The 21,375-nt window shown below is 38.8% G+C and overlaps 1 protein-coding gene across 1 annotated transcript in view; it reads left to right on the top strand.

Moving 5' to 3' along the window:
• LOC115632179 (division abnormally delayed protein) overlaps positions 1 to 21,375 on the top strand; it is a 97,297-nt gene that overhangs the window by 69,550 nt on the left and 6,372 nt on the right. The window contains exons 2-4 of the mRNA XM_030529213.1: positions 8,252 to 8,395; positions 20,567 to 20,690; positions 20,775 to 21,233. Coding sequence (XP_030385073.1) covers positions 8,252 to 8,395; positions 20,567 to 20,690; positions 20,775 to 21,233 — 727 coding nt within the window. The remainder of the gene's footprint in view (positions 1 to 8,251; positions 8,396 to 20,566; positions 20,691 to 20,774; positions 21,234 to 21,375) is intronic.

Here is a 21,375-nt window from a genome sequence, read left to right as displayed (position 1 = left end):
CCATTCCAATCAAATTTATATTCATATAAAGCATTTTATTATTTTTCTATTTGAAGCACTGTGTAGTAAAAATATTTTGGAAGAAGAAAAACAAAAACTCGAAAGAGAGGTCTTAACTACACATTATGTTATTGCTTTTTAATTTGAGTATTTTGTAGAAACTGGCATCGTGTGGAATATTTTCTAATTGTTTTGCATGTGTTTAAGTAATGGTCACAAAACAGTAGACAGACAAGTTTGTTCACTACACTGAGTGTACAATGCTATGAGCATATGTCATATAGTAAGCACGCGCTCTGTGAAGGCTTCTCGATTAGATAGCGACAACAACATGGCGCTTAACAACAAATTGGCGACGTTAAAACAAATCGAAGAAGCAGCCATACAAAGACAAACATATTAAATGCAACTTAATTAATGCCACAACAAACACTAACCCATACAGTATACTACACATACTTGTATGTATGTATGTATGACTGTCTGACTTACGCTATAACTACTCGTTGTGGGAGTTCACTGAACTGCCGGCAAGTTGCTGTTCTATGCTTGTTGTTGTTGTTGTATGCGCCGAGGCGTAAACGGAGCAACGCCCAACTATCATTGAATAGATCGCAATTGAAATTGCGTTTAAGATCTGCCGCCCAGATATTGTTGTCGCTGTTGTTGCTGTTGTTTCCGATGATCTACAACGTCAGACGTCATAACAGCACAATTCACCGAACCATAAAATATTATTAGTACGTAACTTTTCTGCTCTTGTTAACAGAGCCAACAGCCCAAGCATATCGCGGTCAACGAATCTAAACCACAGCGATTGTCGCGTTTGTTGCTGTTACTACTTTTAGGGTCGGCATTTGTTGACTTAATTGTTATCGCTGTCACTGCACAAATTGTACGTGTTTGACAAGTAGTTGTCAACAAATTGATAAAAATAAGAGAGAACGAAAATTGTTGGCCACTCCGTAGCAGTGTGAGAAGAAGGAGTTCCTTTTTTATTTGACTTGCATTGCAATCGCACTTGAAGGGTTGAGCTCTCAACTCTCAACTGCACTGCCGTTGTTTTGTTTATACATACATATTTATTACACAATTTATGGCTTTTAACCTAATACTTTATGGTTGACCTGCTTAAACTGACAAACTGTGTTTATTGATTTTCAATCAGCGCTACTTATCAATTCTGTTAACCCGGCCTTGTTTAAATATTCACATTCGGTCTCTCAGTTCCATATTCAGTTGGGGCTTTAGAGTGGTCTACAATTATCTGCTATTACAGCTGAAGCATTTACAATTGTGTAATTACACCATTATACTGCACAAGTATCTTGACGAAGCAAACCAATGATGTGCTTTTATCTGTACGGAATTTTCTATGATTATAACATCAAATTATTGAATGTTATTAATGTTGATAGCAAACAATGAATACATTATTCCGATATCCTCTAAGGCATAATTTATCAATTTAGAAATATTCTTGGGCATGTCTCATGCCAAAATGATATTTAAATTTAAAGCAACCCACACATTAAAGAGATGACATAAAGATACAATATATACTTCATGCACCACTACTTATCGTTCTCGAAAACATTTAAGCATTGGAGGCGCCTTGTTTGAACATCCAGCAGTGTAATTCATAGAATTTGGAAGACGATGCACTCTTTGCTGTTCTCCATATACTTATAAATGTTACAGGTTAGACCAGGTTATATATGAATAACGTATCACCCGTTTCCTAAATTTAAGTTTAAATGATATTATACTATTTGCTAATTTTGAATACAAATAGAAATGTATGAGCTTTCTGTAAACATATTTCATATTTCTCATAGCCACTTAATATGACTAATTTAATTTAAATATTATATACAGTCTTTATATGCAGTTTTTTGGGTATATTATTTAGTGCATTCAATATCTTTATAGATGATTTATAAATGACTAACATAGTCTATATAAAGAATTTGAGTATGCAAATGCAATTAGTTCACTTTTGCATCACTTGCTTGATGTCACGTGTATACGTGTATTCTCTATGTTATCACTTATACATGTTCCTGTAAGCTTTTCTTAATTACAATGGGGCAGGAAAACTTTGAGACATCATTCCAACACATAATTCATTCACAGCAGCGACATACTCGCCCAGCAACTAACGAATTCATGATTACCAACACATTTACAGTAAATTGTGCGAATTGAAAACGCATAGAAAAGTTGGATGGGTCAGAGGGGAGGGCTGTCGCCGACGTGTGCGAGGACGACATTTAAAATGTGTCAAGGTATGGCACACAACTGGCACCGACAAAGCGGTAGAAGTGCTTTGCAGGCTAAGTGTCTGTTTGGCATGCAGCCAAAATGCATGTGTGCTGGTTTATAGGTTTGTGAGCGTGTGTTGTTGGTTAGCCAAGCCAAGACAAGACAAGACAAGCTGTTGACTACAGCGGCAGCAGTGGCGACATTGTCGTCTTCTAATCTTAGCTCCCCCTCTTCATCCTGCGAACGTCCAGCGTCGTATGAAACAATTACAGTAAACAAATTCGCACACATTGCCCGCCCGCCCCCTTGGTATGAAAATTGTATGAAGAGTGACAGCAGCTAGCCAAGCGAACCTAGAAATAGCATAGAAATAGGCATGATACGGAAAAATCGCAGTAAAGAGTGGTTTGCGAAAAGTCAACGACAATGGATAAGTCCTAAATTTCTTCTCCATCGTTTTTTCGCTTGGCAGCGGTGGTTTCAAATTTGCGGCCCCAGCGGCCTCTGCTGCCTCTGCTGCCTCCTCTGCCTCCTCTGCCTGCGCAGTCATGGTCGTGCCTTGGTTAGTTTTGGCAAGCATTTCGTGCCTTTGCATGAGAGATTTGCATTTTTTTAGCCATGCAATATTGCTGCAGCTTCTTCTTCGTGTTCTTCAGCCGAACTGTGAGCGTTTTCTATAGCATACTTTTCTGGGCCACAGTGAAGTGGAAGTCGAGTAAGTGCCAGTGCATGATATATATGCATTCATGGCAATGTATCTGTATGCGCGCGTGTGTGTGTATGTATGGGTGTGTCACGTTACGCCAATTGAATTGAATTGCTGCTGCTGGAGTTTTGAGCTGCCGAGCAATAGCGCAAAAGTTGAAACTGACAATTCCCTTTAGTCCTCCTCACTGGCAGGTTTAAGTTACAGCAGCAGCAAACGCCCACGGGCTGGCTATAACGAGAAAAAAATAGAATAAAATCGAAAAGAGAAAGCAGCATGCCGCATCTCTAGTATTATCATTTTTTTTTTCTATTTTTTAGCCCCCAGACGTACAGGCGCCTTCCTGCTTGGGTGCATTTTGGCCTGATGCCATTGCCTGCCGCATACTCGTATGTGAAAGAGAATGTGTTTGCATGAATGTGTGCGATTTATGGCATTTGTGCACAAACGCTTACGAAATAATTCACAAGGCGCATAGGCACGCCAGTGTATGTGTTTTGAGGTCTGACTTTAAGGCTGTCGACTTCATTCAATGCCAGCCTAAAATCTAGAATTCAAGTCCATCGTGACGTGGCCAAAGCAATTACTCCAAAAAATAACTTGGTCAGCAGCCGCAACACACACAAACACCCAACTGTTGCCTACTCTCGTTTCTGTGATAGTTCTGCAAGTGTCAACGCTGACGAGTGCCTGCCACATGCAGCCTGGCACAATGCGGTCATGCTCTTTGCTACAGATACTCGTACTTCAGACATCATGACATCATGACAGGCCATGCAAAAAGTGAATTATTAAAAAACGTAAAAGAAAGAAATGAGAAAGCTACCTTCAAGGAAATATTTGACAAACTAATTCAAGGGAGCAGAAGCTTTGAGTCTAAGACTCCACATCTTTTCCCGACATAATAGTGTATATTCATTCATTTAATACAAATTCTCTTGTTCTCTCCTGAGCTCACTCATAAAAAACTGATGTACTTAGGTATGCAGAGTTTCAAGTAAAGCATTTACCTTTAATGATGCACATAAATAGACTTGACTCTCTGAAAGAGATACAACTTTGCATTATTTTCAAAGTAGCTAAAAAGGCTGAAAAGTTAGAGGTGGTACTTCGACTTCGTGAAAACTAAACTGAACTATAATTTATTTTTTAGATAGCATACATAGGTATTGAAAAATTTAAATTAAAAACAACTAGATTTTCAATAAAATTTTGCACATTTTAAAAGCTTCATATAAATGCTGTTATAGCTTTCTTAAATTAGCTAAAAATAAAAGTACATTTGTTGAAAATCAAGATAGTTTTTCATTTATATATTCTTCCCTATTTTCCATAGTAACTGATGGACTCTTTCTAGGTATTGTCAGATATCGCCCACAAACAGTTTTCGAATAAAGTGTAATAATCTTTCTAAAATTACGAGGCCCATTTGATGACCTTCCTCATCTAATAGAATCTAAATGATCACTTTTCAAGCCCTTTTCACGCTGCCATCTCTAGGGACTGTGTATGTATGTATGAATTTACTTTACATACGCAAGCGAATAGAAAACTTTTGCTATTTTATATTCGCTCGCGGGCTAAGCTGCGCTCACACACACACACACACACACACACACACTCACACTCATATGGGAGGGCACATGCCTGCTTGTGTGTTGGCCTTGTTGGGCAATTTTCAAATTTGACTGAAGCTGTTCTTGTACTCTTGTGGTTTGCGCTGTAACAGTTTTCCATTTCATTTTGTATTTTAAGTTCGCAGTTTTTCAGTTTTTTTTTTTCAAATTTTCAATGCATGGCATGAAAATATGTGTCAGGGCTACACTGTCATCGCCATCGTCGTGATTGTTGTTGCCGTTAACGGCGCCGCTAAGTGTTGGCTGCTTTTGTTTTTGTTGCTGTGCTCATGCATTTACCCATTTGCCACACGGCCTCCTTGTTTCAACAGCATATGCAATTCACAATTAGTCGAATGCATTATGGCATCTGGCTGCCACTTTCGGTGCATTTGCTCATATATTAGCTCACACCGCAGTAACCGATGAGCCAGCAGCCGTAACAAAGCTCGCCTATTCCCATACTCGTAGGCCACTGCCCCCCCCCCCCCTACCCCACTACCGTCCTGCCTAGCTCCACTTTGACAGCGCATCGTGCCACAAGTTCAATGCGCTATTGACATTGCCATGAAACTGAAAATAGCTGCCGATTGTCGCACCAAATCAGCGTCTCTACATCATTCGCCGACATATAGTATTTATGCCTATGAATTGTGTATTAGTTTGTACAAACATATATATATTTGCGCACCGAAGTATGTTATAAAGTGATGACACTTATGAAATTAGCAGTTTATAGTAGTTATCTATCTATTAGATGTTAATTTTAGTTTAAATTCAATATGTTACTGCTTTTATATTGTAACCATAAACTATACATTTGTCTAAATTCAAATGTAGAGATACTTTCTAATATACTTATGTCTGTACATGTATGCTCAAAAGGCTAGTATGGGAATATACAAAATATTGTACAATTTCATAATTTAAGAAAGCTAAGCATAATGAAGGGGCTTAGTAAACTAAATCTGTAAGGCAAGTTGTGAGTGAGTGATTCGCTGATTAATTAAGGAATTAATTGATAATTTAAACGGCGTCAAACAGAACTCCAAGTGCATAAGTATTTAAAGCACTAAACACTGTTGATAAACTGTTGATAAAAAGGCAAAGGCCAATCTCTGTTCACTTTACGAAAAATTCAATGCACTTCAGACAATGCAATGCCATCTTATCGGCCAAGCACTCGGGCCGAAATCATGAAATTACCCATTTATCGTAATGGCGGTTAATGGCTTTAATTGTCTGAGTGTATTTAGAACTTATTATCGCCGTGTGGCGCACCTTCTTCCCTTCGCACTCAATTAATTTTATAAATTTAATGACGTCTACATTACAAGTATGTTTGGTCTGGGCCACTTCGAGATACTCACATCGAACTCGCATCGCTCTTCTTCGGTCCGATCGTGCGTAGGAGAGGTAGTCGCGTAACTCAAATCGACGCCATGGACCGACGGACACTGACGAGTGGACAGCGACACATAAACATCGTGTAAAAGTCATTAATTTAAATTATTAACTATAAAAACAAAAAAGGCGAAACTATGCGACGCACAGGCGAGTATGTATGTGTATATGAGAGACATTTATAGCGTAAACCATAAAAGTCGATTGCTTAAGCGGCTGCTGTAGTCATTTTTGTTGCTATAGTTGCCAATGCATTTGTCATGAAAAGCTTGTCACACGCTTTGTTTATAAATTTATGTCAGAAGCCCACGCCCCCGCGCTCGCCTATGTACGCAAATATCGCAGATGTTGATGCCACCAACGAACTATCAAAACATGCATACACGAATGTAGTGCTGTTTCACAAATTTATGGACTGACTGTGTTCTGTTTGTTGCTTTTGTTGTCAGGCACTGCGCTACTTAATAGGGCTGCTCTGTAATACAGTGGGTGTTTGCCGAGGTTGGCATTCGAGGGCTTAGCATGTGAATTAATTAAGACTTTATGCCAGCATTGATTAGATTATGAAGCCAGCATCCAACCGAACCAGGTGTATTGTAATCTGCTGTTTCTATCAGCGGATGCTTAAGAGTCATCATTAGCTTTTAATACAGAAGATACATCGGTTGGTAAGAAAGGTCGCACTTACACTTAAAATGTTATCTCAAACTTTGTTTTATGAAAGATTAAACAATTTTTAAAATATTCTTCCAGCAAAAAGAATAATCTGAAACACTCTTAAGTATTTTTAAATATTTCGAGCGTATCAAATATGTGTTGAAACTCCGTGTTATTTAGAGATATCATTAGCTTTTAATACAGAAGATACATCGGTTGGTAAGAAAGGTCGAAATAACATTTATAATCTCATTTCAACTTTTATTTTATCAATAACAAAAACAATAATCTGACACACTCTTAAGTTTTATTGAATATTTCGAACATGAATATATTGAATTTCTGTATTATTTGGAGACTAACTTGCTTATTTATTTTTAAATAAATTATTTAATTTTGTTCCTAATATGGCAGATTTTAATTTCTGGAGTACACAAATTGTAATTGAAAGTTTAACTAATTAGATAATGCACCCGAGGGAATCGTGGAATACAATTAACTAAAATTTGTGCTCTTTTTCGTCTTTGTCTTACTCCTAAAATCTATTTGTATGAAAATACTTTTTCTTTACTGGGTCACAACGTTTAGCAACTTAAAAAGAGTCGTCGTTAATTTAAATGCTTTTCAACAACTTTAGCCCAGTTTTGGGCAGCTACTACTCTGTTTTTGTCATTAGTAGCCCCAACAACAATTACGATAGCACCAACAGCAACAACAACACCTCAGAGAAGAGCATAAAGCGTTCCACTTGACGGTCACTAAATGCCAAAGCGGTCGCCTTTATTTCACATTATTTAATAGACAGAACGGCAGCAGAAAACAATCATTTTAAATGGCTGCCGAGCACAAATTGTAAGCACTTTGTAACATGCTGTGAATTTTATGGGCGAGCTTCTTTCTTCCTCTCATTTCTGCCGTTTTTGTAATTTGTGAGGTCCGCCAACGCACACAGCAAGTCGCAGGGAATCAGTCAGAGTGGTCGGAAGTCATCGGTATGGAGTGGAGCGCATAACAAATTTTGCAATTACGAGCAATTTAAAAGTTATTAACGCGCTTCCAAATGATAAAAAAATGAACAACAACAAAAAAGTAGTTTCGGGCGAAGCAACAAAAAACTACACAGCCAAAAATATATAGAATATAAAAGCGAGATACTTGTATAAAAAATAAATTAGAAACCCACGCGCTGCTTTTGACGTTGGCTACCACCCAGTCAGTGCGCAGCAGCAGCAGCCACAATAGTAAAGCAACAACAACAACAACAACTGTTTTTTATGCTTTTGCTGTTAAGCAATATTTGATTTGCTATTGTTGTTGTTGTTGTTGCTATTGCTATTGCTGTGGTTTACACACCCACACAAGCCACATCTGACTGAAGCCATAAACCGACATTTTTTCCAACCACAAAACAATTAAATGCACGAGGAGACAAACAACCCAGCGAATTGTTTGACTTGTGCGATAATTTGAAAATGATAGGCCAGCCAGCCGCCCAGGCACACACACTTACATACAAACACACACATACATCTGTAGCCGTATTATTGTAATTATGACTGTTACCTACTTTTGCTAACGTTGCAACTTCATTGTCTACTTGCAGGCGCCGTTTGCGGAGGCAGTTGCTGCAACAATGCCACAGAACTGGAGCTGCGCCACAAGGCGACCGGAGAGTTTGAGCGCCTACTGCATCATCATACGAACAGCTTGCGAGGCATCCTCGAGTCGACAGCAAGCCTATTCCAAAGTAAGTAAAATGCCAAATGTTCCACAAACTTTATTTCATCTACAGTGGAACTGTGTTAAAATTATTATTGTGAGCAGAACTGAAAAACAATTCAATTATAACTAAAAAATCACAACTCAAACATTCAGTTAATCACATTAAATTAACAGCAGACTGACAATATGCAAAGTCTATTTTATACCCAATACTAGAAGTACTCGAAATTATTCATACAATTCATAAAGTAGGCGCAACTATAGACTCTGCTATGGTACTTACACAGGTCTGCAGTTGTGTGGATATTCTAGGATATTGATTATGTACAAATAATATCCTTTCTTCTGAAGGCGAATTATGAAGACTGCAGCATTTATATGGAATTTCGACTGTACGAATTGCAACTTTTTTATGTATGCAAATTAGGCAATCAGAAGCGGTCGGTGGAGGCGTGCGGGTATTTCGGCCTGTCGTTCTCAGATAAGAACATATTTTCGTGCTAATAAATTATTTATAAAATGCAAATGCAATTGTTAAATGTATAAATTCGCGTAGGCGTGCGCGAAGGTCCAGAAAAATTATGAGTTCCCTTGAAGTGAGTTTAATGAAATTAAATTTGAAACGAAAATTGATTTCAAATGAATTTGAATGCAATGAATGATCAAAGGCTTTCAAGCATACACAAATGTGTCTGTGTATTTGGCAGCTGTTTTGCATGCGACAGGGCGACTGCATATTATTAAAAAAGGCATCAAATGATGTTGTTGTCGATGCCGTCGTCATATTTTCTGTTGCGGCCTGTGCGCTACCCTTTTTAGACAGTTTTTCCCGCGTCCGTTGTCAACGAGTCACGTTTTGGACCAGCCCTTGGCTCAGTTGTTGTTGTACATGCTGTAAGTCTCGCCTTAAGGCGTGGCCAGCAAATGTTAATGTCTGACTGCAGTTCTTGGAAGTTGGCGCTCAACTTATTTTTAAAAATTGCATACCATGCCTTTGTTTTTCGCCACACACAAACATAAATACTATACATACGAGTATAAATACTTGTATATTTATTTAAATATACAACCATGTGTCGTATATGTAGAGTTGGTGGTTTTGTTATTTAATTTATGCATTTCATTGATTCATTTGGCTGTCGCCCATTAAATTATTCCTTTTTTGTCGCCACAAACGCAATGCTAATAAAAACCCATATAGTATACCATATAAAAAACACGCTGATTTAAATGAAAAAGATCGCATCGCGCTTTATAGAAACTGTCAAAGTAATTTGCATGCATTTTGAATTTGGTGTTTTGCATGATGTCACAAGCCAGCAGCAGCATTTGATTTGCAAAATTTAAAATGCAATCAACAAAATCGGTTAGTATAGCATTAAGCATGGCATTAAAAAAAATGAATCAATTATTTTGTACTGTGATAAATAAATAGCTACACATGTACGTGTTTAATGAACAAAGTGTCTAGTCAGTTATCAGTTTCTATTTTATCATTTTCCATTGCAATATACCCTGCACGTCATAGTATTTATGCATGGCAAACAATTTTCACTCGAATCAATATTGCTTATCATTTTATTTTATTTGAAATTAAACAAACAATATATTTCTATTCATTTTTGCGACTATGCTGTGCAAAGGGAAAGGCTTCGCAAAAGATTCTAAAAATGAATTTTCAAAGCTTTTCAATTTCGAACCTAAGTCCGATCTGTGACTTAGTTTCGTAGATAACTGCTGGGACTTTCCAATTCGCTGAAGGGCAAATTGCAAAACCTCCTTTAAGCTCACACACTTCCCCTCTTCCCCTCGTTCTTCTTCTGTATTTTGACACTAACACACACACACACACACACACATACACTAGTACGCACTCGAGCGCATTTGTGTGTTGCTTGTTTTTTGTTTTTCTTTTCTGCAAGAACGCCCATAAAAATTGATTTACTTTACACGAATGGGCGTCAGCGTCAGACCGTGCGTATGCGTAATGCGCATTGTTGTTTCTGTTCTTTTTGTTTCTTTGCTTGCCGTGCAACGAAATGTCTAGCTATAAAATTTTATGCATTTTCTTGCGATTGTTTTTTGTTTTGTCTGTGCGTCTGGCGCTGTACAGCAGAATTACGCATAAAATATTATAGTATGAAAAATAAATGCATATTTCTATTTTCTGTCATAACTTTAGCGGCAAAAACAGCAGCAGCAGCAGCAGCAGCAACAACAATGAGAATGGCAAACGGCATATGCAATACAAGCGCATGTTTCCTTCCTGCCTGGCTGTCTATCCTGTTCTGGCCTCGCCCTGCCCGCCTCCATGGCCAACCTCCTGCCTATTCCTCAGATTTTGCTCACGTCTACGGCTTTCCGTTTCCTTGCGCTACTTGCGCTTATTGTTTGTTGCTTGCTGTATTTACACGCACACTCATATATATATATATATATATATATATATATATATATGTGCATACATGTATGTATGTGTGTGTGCGCCATTCGGTTGCCTTCTTCTTTTATTCGTTTTGTTTTTTGTTATTTTGCAAATGCACGTTGTATTTGTTGTTTTTTGTAAGCAAGTATTTGCGTGTTTAAACACGTTTCGCAGCTTACGAATTATACGCGACTGGCTGTGGCATGCCCCAAAGTAATGCCGTGCAGCTCTCGCCACTCGTCGCCACTGCACTTATGTGTCTGTGTGTGTGTGTGTGTGTGTGTGTGTGCGTGTGAGTGTGCGTGTGCTCATGCGTTTGCTTACGCGCTTAATGCGTTTGCTTGCCTGCCCGCAGGCCGCTTTAATATTCGACCAAACAGCCCAGCCTCCCACTCTTCTGCTGCCCATCCTGCCTCATCTCCTTCAGCTTTTTGTATTTCTTTTTTTCCATCCTTCGTTCGCTTTAAATGGGCGTGTGCCACTGCATAAAGCTGCACATACAGTTTTTATTGTTAGCAAAAGTTCAAAATGCTGACTTACTGCCTGCCTCGTCGTGGCCTCTTTGCGTCGTGCACTCGTTGCCGCTGCCAGTTTCCAGTTGCCAGTCGCCAGTTGCCTGGCATACATAGTAAAAAGTTTTTCGCTTTAAACAAAATGGCAAAAATTATTTCTTTTCTTTTTTGGAGCGCACACAGCAAAACAATAACAGCTATAGCCATAGGAACAAAAGCTAACAAACAACAACGAAAACAAAAAAAAACAAAAAACAGAAAAAATCGTAACGCGTGCACTTTCATAAGTTGCAACTTTCGTGCCAAATTCCGCTTCGATGTTGCTGTTGTTGTTGCCACCGTTGCACTCAACTTGGCTAAAGTCTACGGTCATATCTTCAGCTTTGGTTTTTGTTCGCTGCCTTGGCCTGCTCTCTGGCAATTCTTAGTGTGTGGGCCAGAGATGAGCCTTGTTTACGAATCGGCGGCTTCCTGCCAAATATTTCACTGTTTACAAGTCACAACTGTTATGAAATATCAGAATAATATTATTAGATAACACGAATTATTCCAGAAGTAACAATACTTACTAACTGTACTTACATACTTGTATAAATAAATAGGTTATATTACTTGTAAATCATGTGCCATTTGAGGCGACAGTCGCTGATTTATTTCTGCAATCTCATGTTTCGAATTATTCCGTCATAGTTTTCTCTATTTTTAAAATTAAACATGACAAAAATGATGATGGATAATGTTCACAGATATTTAGCATTGAATTTTTCTATAATTTTTGTCAAAATGTTTTGCCACCAACAATTTGTCACTGTCATTTTTAATCATTAATTCATCATGATAATTCGTCGTCTGTGTTTTGTTACAAATATTTATCACCAGCTTTTATTCTTCCCTATTATTATTCCAAAATATTTGACGCCACAGCTATTTAGTGTATTGATGTTTTTACTTGTATTTAAAAATTGAGCTTCAATAGTTTTAGTGTTCGCTCTGTCTGAGATATACTTGTAATTAATCGAGATTTCATACTTATTTTAAATGTTTATCCCTATTATTAGTCACAGATGTTTTAAGCCAAAGCCCAACTCTGAAATCGCAGTATCGCTCATCTCTAGAGCAGGGTCTGGCTGAGCCTTCGTCTAAAGTGGTTTTTGGGCTGCTGCTGCCACCGCTTGTTAGCTTTTGTTTGTCATGTCACAAAGTAAAGTTGTTGTTAGTTACAAAGCAGGCGTCTGCGACTGCAAGTGACTTTAGTTATTGTTTTGCTTCTTCTTCTTCTTCGTCTTCTTCGTCTTCTTTGTCTTCTAAGTACTTGTTTATGCCATGTTAGTCGCAAAGGAAGGCAGCAACAATTTAAGTTTGGCTTAATAAGCGCATATGTACATACATATATTTAATAATTTCGCACCTCCATACTCGTACATGTGTAGAAGAAATATTGCCAGCGACAGAGTTTTGCAGACTCTTCGTTATATTCAATATTCGCTGAAGCTGCGTTCAATCATAAGAGTAAAGTATAAAGCTGTTGATGCCCCCACCCGTGCCATTATAATATACTTGTAGAAGTATCATAAAATATGAACTTAATCCGCCTAGCTACCACACAAATTTCGTGTGCTCCGAAACTTGTTCCCACCAAAAAGCAAGCGCCTCGAAATGAAGGCAAATGAAAAAGCTCAGCATCAACACATTTATTTTTTTCTCGTCTGTCTCACCACATCAATATAAATCACAGACGTCGCTTTGGCGTTCAATCGCTAACCTTGGGGCTGGAGCTTCAATTTCTGAATGAATTTCTTGGACAGGAAACTGAGGCAAGCAACCATAGGCACCTGCCACATTCACCCGCGCCTCTGTGAAAAGTAAAACTCGTTTAAAGGTGACTTAATTATAATAATTTACGTTACTCTTTTATGCATGTAGTTTCAACTAAAGAAACGAAAATTGAAAACGCAAAAATTGATGGAGCCGTTTGCGACTCATCGTCAAGATAAAACACAAAGCAGCATTTAAATGACAGAGCCACCGCAACAGGTTTCGGTTTCATTAATTACCGCAGAGGCAGCGATGCGCCATTTTGCGGCCATGTGTGTGTGTGTGTGTGTGTGTATGTGTGTTTGTGTGTTGTAGGCCATTAAAGCGCACATTTTATATGTATGTAGCATAATTATTATAATTAGTTGCCAGCTTGTAAATGAAACGCTTTTAGAGAGCACGCGTTCATCATTACTTAACACCAGCAGCGATTTCGAGCAGGAGGAGACTGCAGGAAGCCTCGAATTATAGCACAATTGGTGCAAGCATTCCAATACTTATATTCAGCAGAGGCATAAAAACGGGGGAGAGAAGCTGCTGGAAGCACTGGTTGAAAAGTCATCCAATTACTTTGACATTGTTCAGTGCCTCGCTGCCTGGGCTGGCAGCTAAGGCACAGCTGTTGAAGAACAACTAGCAAGCAGTAAGAAGCAAGAAGCAAGTTGTTCTTGTTGCCATTGTGGCTATTGTTGTTGTGATTGCGATGGGTTGGGTTAGCTGGAATGAATGGTAGGTTAGGGCAGGGTAGGCTTGGCACGCCCGCAGACAGCTGCAGGCACTTGAGCTGCCGACACTGCACAATGGAACGATAAACAGAACCGAGCGATTAAAAGCAATAAACTAATGAATGACTTGAATGATCAATGAATTTAATTGCCGTCAATCTTTCAAAAATTAATAGCTTCCAAAATCTAAATTGAATTGAGTTCTTTAACTTAAGCCGAGTTCTCCATTTTTGTTATCAATCGCATAATTCAAAAGTAATCGCTAATATTACTTAGCTGCGTACCATGTTGTGGGCTGAACTAATAGATCAATGAAAGTATATTAAAAATTACAATTTATAATTATTAATAAAAGTGTTGTTCTTGAAGCAACTAATAAAACATTCGTTATGTATCTGCTATCGCTTTCTCTGCCACTGAAGCGTAGTACAAGAAGTATTAATCCAGTCACATTTTTCCCAGCACGCTCATACAAAATATGACATCCATTTAATTTGGGGCCCCAAACATTGTCATTGATTGGAATGTTTGTCGATGCGCCCACTGTGCGACACTGTTGCAGTTGCTTTGGTATGCCGGGGCAGTAACAGCTCTAACGGCAGACGGACAGACGACGCGACAGACGCTTCGGACGCTTCGTTGAGAAACTTGCCACAGTTGGGACGAAACTAAACGCAGCTAAAAAACCTAAGCGAAGTAAAATAAAAACTCAAAAAAAAAAAAACTAAAATATGTATAAAACTAAGGCGCACTAACAAACTTGCTTGGCATTCATAAGGTATAGAGCAGCAGATAGCAAAGAGACACACACATACGGCCAACTACATGCATATAAAATGCAAATAAAAAAGCAGCAGATACTAAAATTGTAATATCCGCACAGGAACGCAGGCAACAAACAACGTCTGAAACGGGCCCGCAGTTGCCTCGGGGCAGGCCAAAGCGAATAAAAACTAAAAGCAACAACAACAAAAAACGATTCAGCGAGCAAAAAAGAAGACCGGGAAAATAAAACTAAACCTGTGGGCTATACTATACTCCGCTGCATATTTGCCATGGCGTGGGAAACAACAACAAAAAGCGGCAGCATACCAGAGCGAGTCGGGCATCCGCCGCCCCTGAAACTGAATCGTTGAGTCCCTGGATCGGTGCAACGTTTTGGGGCTTGGCCCGCGGCAAAGAATCGGTCCGTCTGTCGGACGTTTGTTTGAGCACCTCGACATCGCATGCTAATCCCGCAATAGGCGGACAGACAACTCTGCTTGCTCCTGCCGCCGACTCCTCTAATAAAGCAATGAAGCCTGGCACCGATATTTGCTCTATGACTTGGCCAATAGCTTGAGCTTCAGCATACACGGCAGGAAAACCCATAGTGGTTTAGTTAAGATTAAGGCATTGCTAGCTAAATGCTCTCTAAATTGGAAAAGCTAATTAAATTATTTGATTTATTTTCTCTCAACTCGTATTGCAATTTCGCTGAGATACTCCAAGGATAAGGACTGCTCCTGCAGATAGTAAGGCAAATCAAAAGTTATTTTCCAATAAATATAATTAAATAACAAATAAATATGTTCGTTTTTGTGCAAACTCCCCAAAAATCCCAAAACGCACACTTCAAAGTAAGCAATTCTTCCTATCGACAGTGTTCTGTTAGTATGTTTGAACAGAAATTTAAAAACTATTAAGCTGAAACTAAATGTGAAGGATAACATTAATATGGAATCCTTTGTAGTTTTTGGCTCAGTTCCCGTTTATCACTTCTCCCAGTGCATTGCATGGATTTTTAGTGCTTTTGCGTGGGCTTGGCTTCATTTGTGTTATTGTTATTGGTATTAGCATTAGTATTAGTTTAAGGTTCAACTTGTGGTCGCATGCTCTGTTGGGCTCCTCAGTCGTTGGTTAACTTCATTTGCCACACTTTGTTGCACGTACATGGCTAACAGTTTGGCTGCCTGGCTGATTGTGGTGCTTCGGTCTTCTGCCCCGTCTAATTCAATTTCTTTGTCTTTGTCTGTTTGCCCATTAGTCGCTGACGTACTCACATATGAAGCACTATTCGTAGCGCTCGAGCCCGAGCCCGGGTCGACCCGCTTTGCTCTTTGGTTAAAATGTCGACTTAATTAAATTTTCATGTTTCAATGCAAAAACCATTTGTACGGCATTGTATTAGATTTTGTGCATTTCAACTTTTTCTCAATTTCTCCTTCACAAAGCTCAAGGCGTATGTTCTATACTTGTATGTAGCCGACAACAAATGCATGCATAACAGTTGGAGAAGCAATAAAAAATCTTCTTGCCCCAAACATTGCAGTTAATTGTCAAAGCCAAAAGCAACAGCCCCCGCAATCACACCCACACACACACACACACACACACACACACAAAGGCAAACACACCCACACACATAGTCACAAATAGCAATTAGTTGTGCAGTGCGGCAGACAAACAGACAGACAAATTGCACATAAAGTTAGCCCGCAGGTGAACAGAGCTTTCAGTTTTCAAATAAACACACACAAGCACACATACACATACTGAGTTTTGGGACAACTGTAACTGTGCATTCAAAACACACACAGACACACACAAATTGGTCTCAGTTCATGTGCAAAACCTCAACTTAATTGTACATGTTAAATTGGCAGATATGCGATCACATTTTGAGTTATAGACACGCTGAGAGTTGGCCTTATGTCGAATGAAGGCTCGCTTAATGCCTGAATACCTGCTGGCCTACACATTACGCATACGCACTGTCGGCAGCAGCAGAAAAAGATGTGGCAAGTGAACTCACAATGTGCAGACATGCTGGAAACTTCATTAAAATTTTAATGCACACGTCAACACACCCACACACACACCCAGAGAGCGATAGAGAGAGAGAGGGAGAGAGAAAGAGAAAGAGAGAGACAACACTTTCATTTGCAAAATGCAGAAGCAATTGCTGGATCCGACAACAAAGTAGTGGCCTCATAAGTACAAGTTGCTATGTGGCTTAACTAATGGGCGGCAACAATGTGTATACGTGTATTTAGTATAAGTATATGTATACTATATGTATGTGAGTCGGCCAAATCTGCCGCTACCATTTAAGCTAGTTCACCAAACAATTTTGAATTAAATAATCAAAGTAGTACTGTTTAGTTAGCTGTCTACTTAAATTTAATTCGCTTTACTAGTTTGTGGGTGAAGATTTTTTGCAATCTTGTTAGCTTACTACTTTAGTTTAAATTAAATTTTGAATTATACGTTTTATACAGCAACATAATCATGAGAAGAACTCGAAGCTTAATAGTAAATCCGACATATCCTGACCACAGCAATAATGTTAAATACAAATTATTTTTTAGGCTACTTATTTATTGAACAATATAGGTACTAGTTTAGTCTATGTCAGTGAATAGCGCACATAGCCTTCTAGTAGATCATTTTTAAAATCCAGAAAAGTCGAACCACTAGGTCCTTTACCCGCCATTGAAATAATCGATCGATTTTGTAGATACTTTTTCAAATTTGATAGTACGTTGCTTTATATAATCTTAGACTATATAAGTACACTTGAACTTGAACCAAATCGTACTACTATATCAAACAGCTGTTATAAAGAGAATAAGAAATATATCATCAGATAGGACTGCTCTACTATGTTGATTTCACTATAAAAATGTGGTTATGAGTGATTTTAAAACGGAGAAGTAGATTTAAAACATTTCACTAGCTTGCGTAAACAAAAGCTCTCCAATACATTATATGAGTCGCTATTCGACTCATGTATTAAATATCATCGTTGTATTCAAATCAAATTGAATTTTAAATTCAAGCACTGGAACTTATGAATGGAAATCACAGCTCCAGCATGCAACAGCAATCGTGGTTAAATGTTCTCTACCTTCATTGAAGCAGTTGTGGCCACAGAATGTATGTTGGGGCTGCATGCAAAGGGCTGCGTCTTCTATGACCCGCAGCAAATGAACGCAGCCAAGCTACCCGAATGCCCCTTTTTCGAAGCAACCTCTACCATCGCAATATGCGTTGCTAATGAGCCAATAAATGTGTGGCAACTGTGTGGCTGCTGCCGCAATTATTATGTGAGAATTTCCGCACATCAGCACGCCGCTTGGAGTGTTAATAATTAAATGCTTCCGTTCTTCAAAGCTCCCCCAACACACACAAACATATACACACACACACACACACATAGAGAGACACTCGAGTGGAACAAAGAACTCATAATAGGACAGCGCAGCATTTAAACTATGGCATGTCAATGAGATTAGCACTCGACAGGATGTTGTCTGGCATTGTCACATGACTCGCTGAGTGTCATAAATTAAACAGGAATGGCAACAGCAACATACTATATAGACATCCAATCAATTGATTGACTCTTTATCGCATCCTGCGCAATTGTCAGCAAATGGATTGATTAGCCCCGAGCAGATGGTCGGATAAAGTGATGAAAACAAAAATAATGGTGTTTATTATTGAAAGCGCGTTCATTGTTTATTATTCAGCCAAATTGAAAATTGCAAAGGCAGAGCTTATTAAAATACAGCACACACATATACATATATGTGCACACACATACAGAACAAAAAGGGTAAGCTTTGTACAAATGACGCATCAAAGTCCATTAGCCGATGATGTCGATGACAAGGCCCAACCCAAAGAGCCCAAGAGCCAAATGCTGAGAACGGAAATCGCCGAACAACAACAGCAAAGCCAACAACTAATTTCAAAACGTGCCGCACCATGAAGCACAGCGAAACCCACAACAGCCGAAACAAAAAGTATAGAAATAATTTGTTTTATTTTCCTTTTTGCCAATTAACAAAAAGATTGACACTTTCATTTGAAAATCGCAAATCAAGCGACCCAAATATCTAACTACAACAAATTGCAATTTAAAATTTGTAACGCCTTGTCCCAGCCATATATGAGTGTGTGCGTGTGTGTGTGTGTGTGTGTGTGTGTGTGTGTGTGTGTGTTAGAGAGAGCGTCTGCGTGTGTGTGAGATATCGAATAGATAATTGACAGTTTGTTGGGCAGATTTCGAAGCGTTTCTCAAAATGGTTGCGACATTTGTAATCGCTATATTAGCGCTGCATGTCATTCCGATAATGACGCGCCACAAATGTATGGAGCGATGAGTGTATGTGTATGTGTATGTGTATGCGAGAGTGTATCTGATTGTCTGTCTGGCTGAGTGTGGCAGCTATCAATAAACAAACTTTGTTCAAGCAAGCCAAGCAGACATCAAATGCTGCTGACATTTTGACAGATAATTTATGCAGGTTTCGTTTTTTCGTTTTTGTTTAACGTGATTAGCATTTTTATAAATTTGGCAAATTGTGACAAGAGCGAAACGCCCGATGCTGTAAGGTTGGCAAATCAAATTGGTATTTACACCTAATATTATATACAAAGAGATTAGTTCTGCAGATAGCCGTGACAGTTGTGCGAATTGAAACAGAAATTGCAAAACAATAGACTCTGTTTTCAATGCATTCATATTTCTTATCATTAGATACTAAATGTGCAAAGAGTTTATCTAACTTGATACATGCTTCCGATAGTTGACTGTTTAGATAGAAAAATGTAAAAGAACAAATTCAAAAGGTTCTCATGCCAAATAAATTCCAAACCTTGATATTAATCGCCATTCGAATTCCGTAACACTCAGCGTATTTATAATAATTACGATATTTAAAAACAAACATTCCATAAATAAATTGAACTTTTGGTTGATTATAATCAAAATCAAAATTTAATAGGTAATCCACATGAAAATCATTCAGAGGGACCATAGAAACTATGTTGTTTTATTTTCGGGTAGCATTCTTCTGTACAAGTATAGTATAGGTTATAATCATTCTCAATATATATGAAGTTCTAGGAGCAAATTTGCTGTTTAATTGAAACTCTATTTAAAACACACGATTTTCTGTTTATACTTTAATAATCAGCAGGTATGCAAATTATTTACATGTCTGACCGAAGCCTTCGCAAACCAAACATATGCCATGAATATATGTCTATTAAGGGAGAAAACACGATAGAGTTGAAACAATATTCACATAGCATAAAGCGTCTAGTATAAATCTAAAACAATTGCATTAATATATTAATTATATCGATTATTTTTCAAAATGAATAAATCTGTTCTCTGCACAGGAACGCTTGTGAATATTTTCTTGGCAACTAGCCCATCCAAATGTTAGGCTAATCAGCTTACACATATTATAGTATACTCATGAGCCAAGCAAAAACTTTATGCCCAATAAAACTTTGAATGCCTCATAATCATATTTATCGGACCTTATGCATGTTTAATAAACAGCAGAGCAAGCAGCAAATTAAATTTCATTAACTAAAAGCAACACCTACAACAGCAGCAACAACAACAGCAGACAAACAAACAAGTTTTGAGCTTATGTATGTACTCGTGTGTACGACTGCGATTTGGCCAAATGGGAGGAAATCCCAGGCAAACCATTAAAAGTGAGAGCAGCCGCTGCTTCAGCTGCTTCAGCTGCAAATCCCCATAGTCGAAAAACTTCTACGGCCAAGTGATTAAATTTTGCAACAACAGCAGAAACAGCAACAGCAACAACAACAACAACTAGAACTAGAACTACATACTATACAAGTACAAGTACAATAATACTTATGGCTATTTCTTTCCTCTTCTTTTTTGTGTGTGCTCGCTCCACTTGCAGGTCACGTGCTCGAGTTGGCAGAACAATCCGAGAATAAAACACTGTCGGTCTTCTCCACGGTCTACAGTCGGATGGTCCCATTGTCGCGCATGATGATACATCAATTGTACACGGAAATCATGAAGTACGTACGGAGCCTGCTCGGGGCCCCAAACAAAGGGTAGTGAAGTAACCAATCTCCCGTCCTTTTCCCCTTCTGCTTCTCTAGTCATCTGAAGTACACCTCGAACTACAGCAGCAACAATGGGCAGGGTAACAACATCATCAGCAGCCAGAGCAGTCTCGAGGATGCGCTCCACAAGTTCTTTGTGCAGCTATTTCCCGTTGCCTACCACCAGGCCGTGCATCTGAGCAAGAAAAATTACGGCGAGCTGCACGAGGACTACATCAATTGCCTGAAGCTCAACTTTGACGATCTGCAGCCATTCGGACAAATACCCAAGGAGATCCAGACAAATCTGTTGCAGAGCGTCCACATGGCCAACATCTTCATGAACGCCCTGCTCCAGAGCGCGGAGGTCCTAAGCGAAGTTGACCAGCTCTATGGCCAGCATCTGACAGACACCTGCAAGCGTCAGCTCCTCAAGATGAGCTACTGCCCCAGCTGTAATGGCCAGCAGAGGTCGCAGGTGAAGGTCTGCTACAGCTACTGCATGAATGTTTTGCGGTAAGTGGGGCGCTCTTAACATTTCTCATTTCTTTGACATTCTTAAGAATAGCAGATGGATCGGGCTAATCATAAAATACAAGTATATACATAATACAATTGCTGGTAATTTAAAAGATAGTTTGTCTCGCGTCATAAATTT

The sequence above is a fragment of the Scaptodrosophila lebanonensis genome, unplaced genomic scaffold (assembly GCF_003285725.1).
Source record: "Scaptodrosophila lebanonensis strain 11010-0011.00,11010-0021.00 unplaced genomic scaffold, SlebRS2 tig00001415-arrow-pilon, whole genome shotgun sequence".
In the NCBI taxonomy this organism is placed as follows: domain Eukaryota; kingdom Metazoa; phylum Arthropoda; class Insecta; order Diptera; family Drosophilidae; genus Scaptodrosophila; species Scaptodrosophila lebanonensis.
This window is presented reverse-complemented; position numbering and strand designations above follow the sequence as displayed.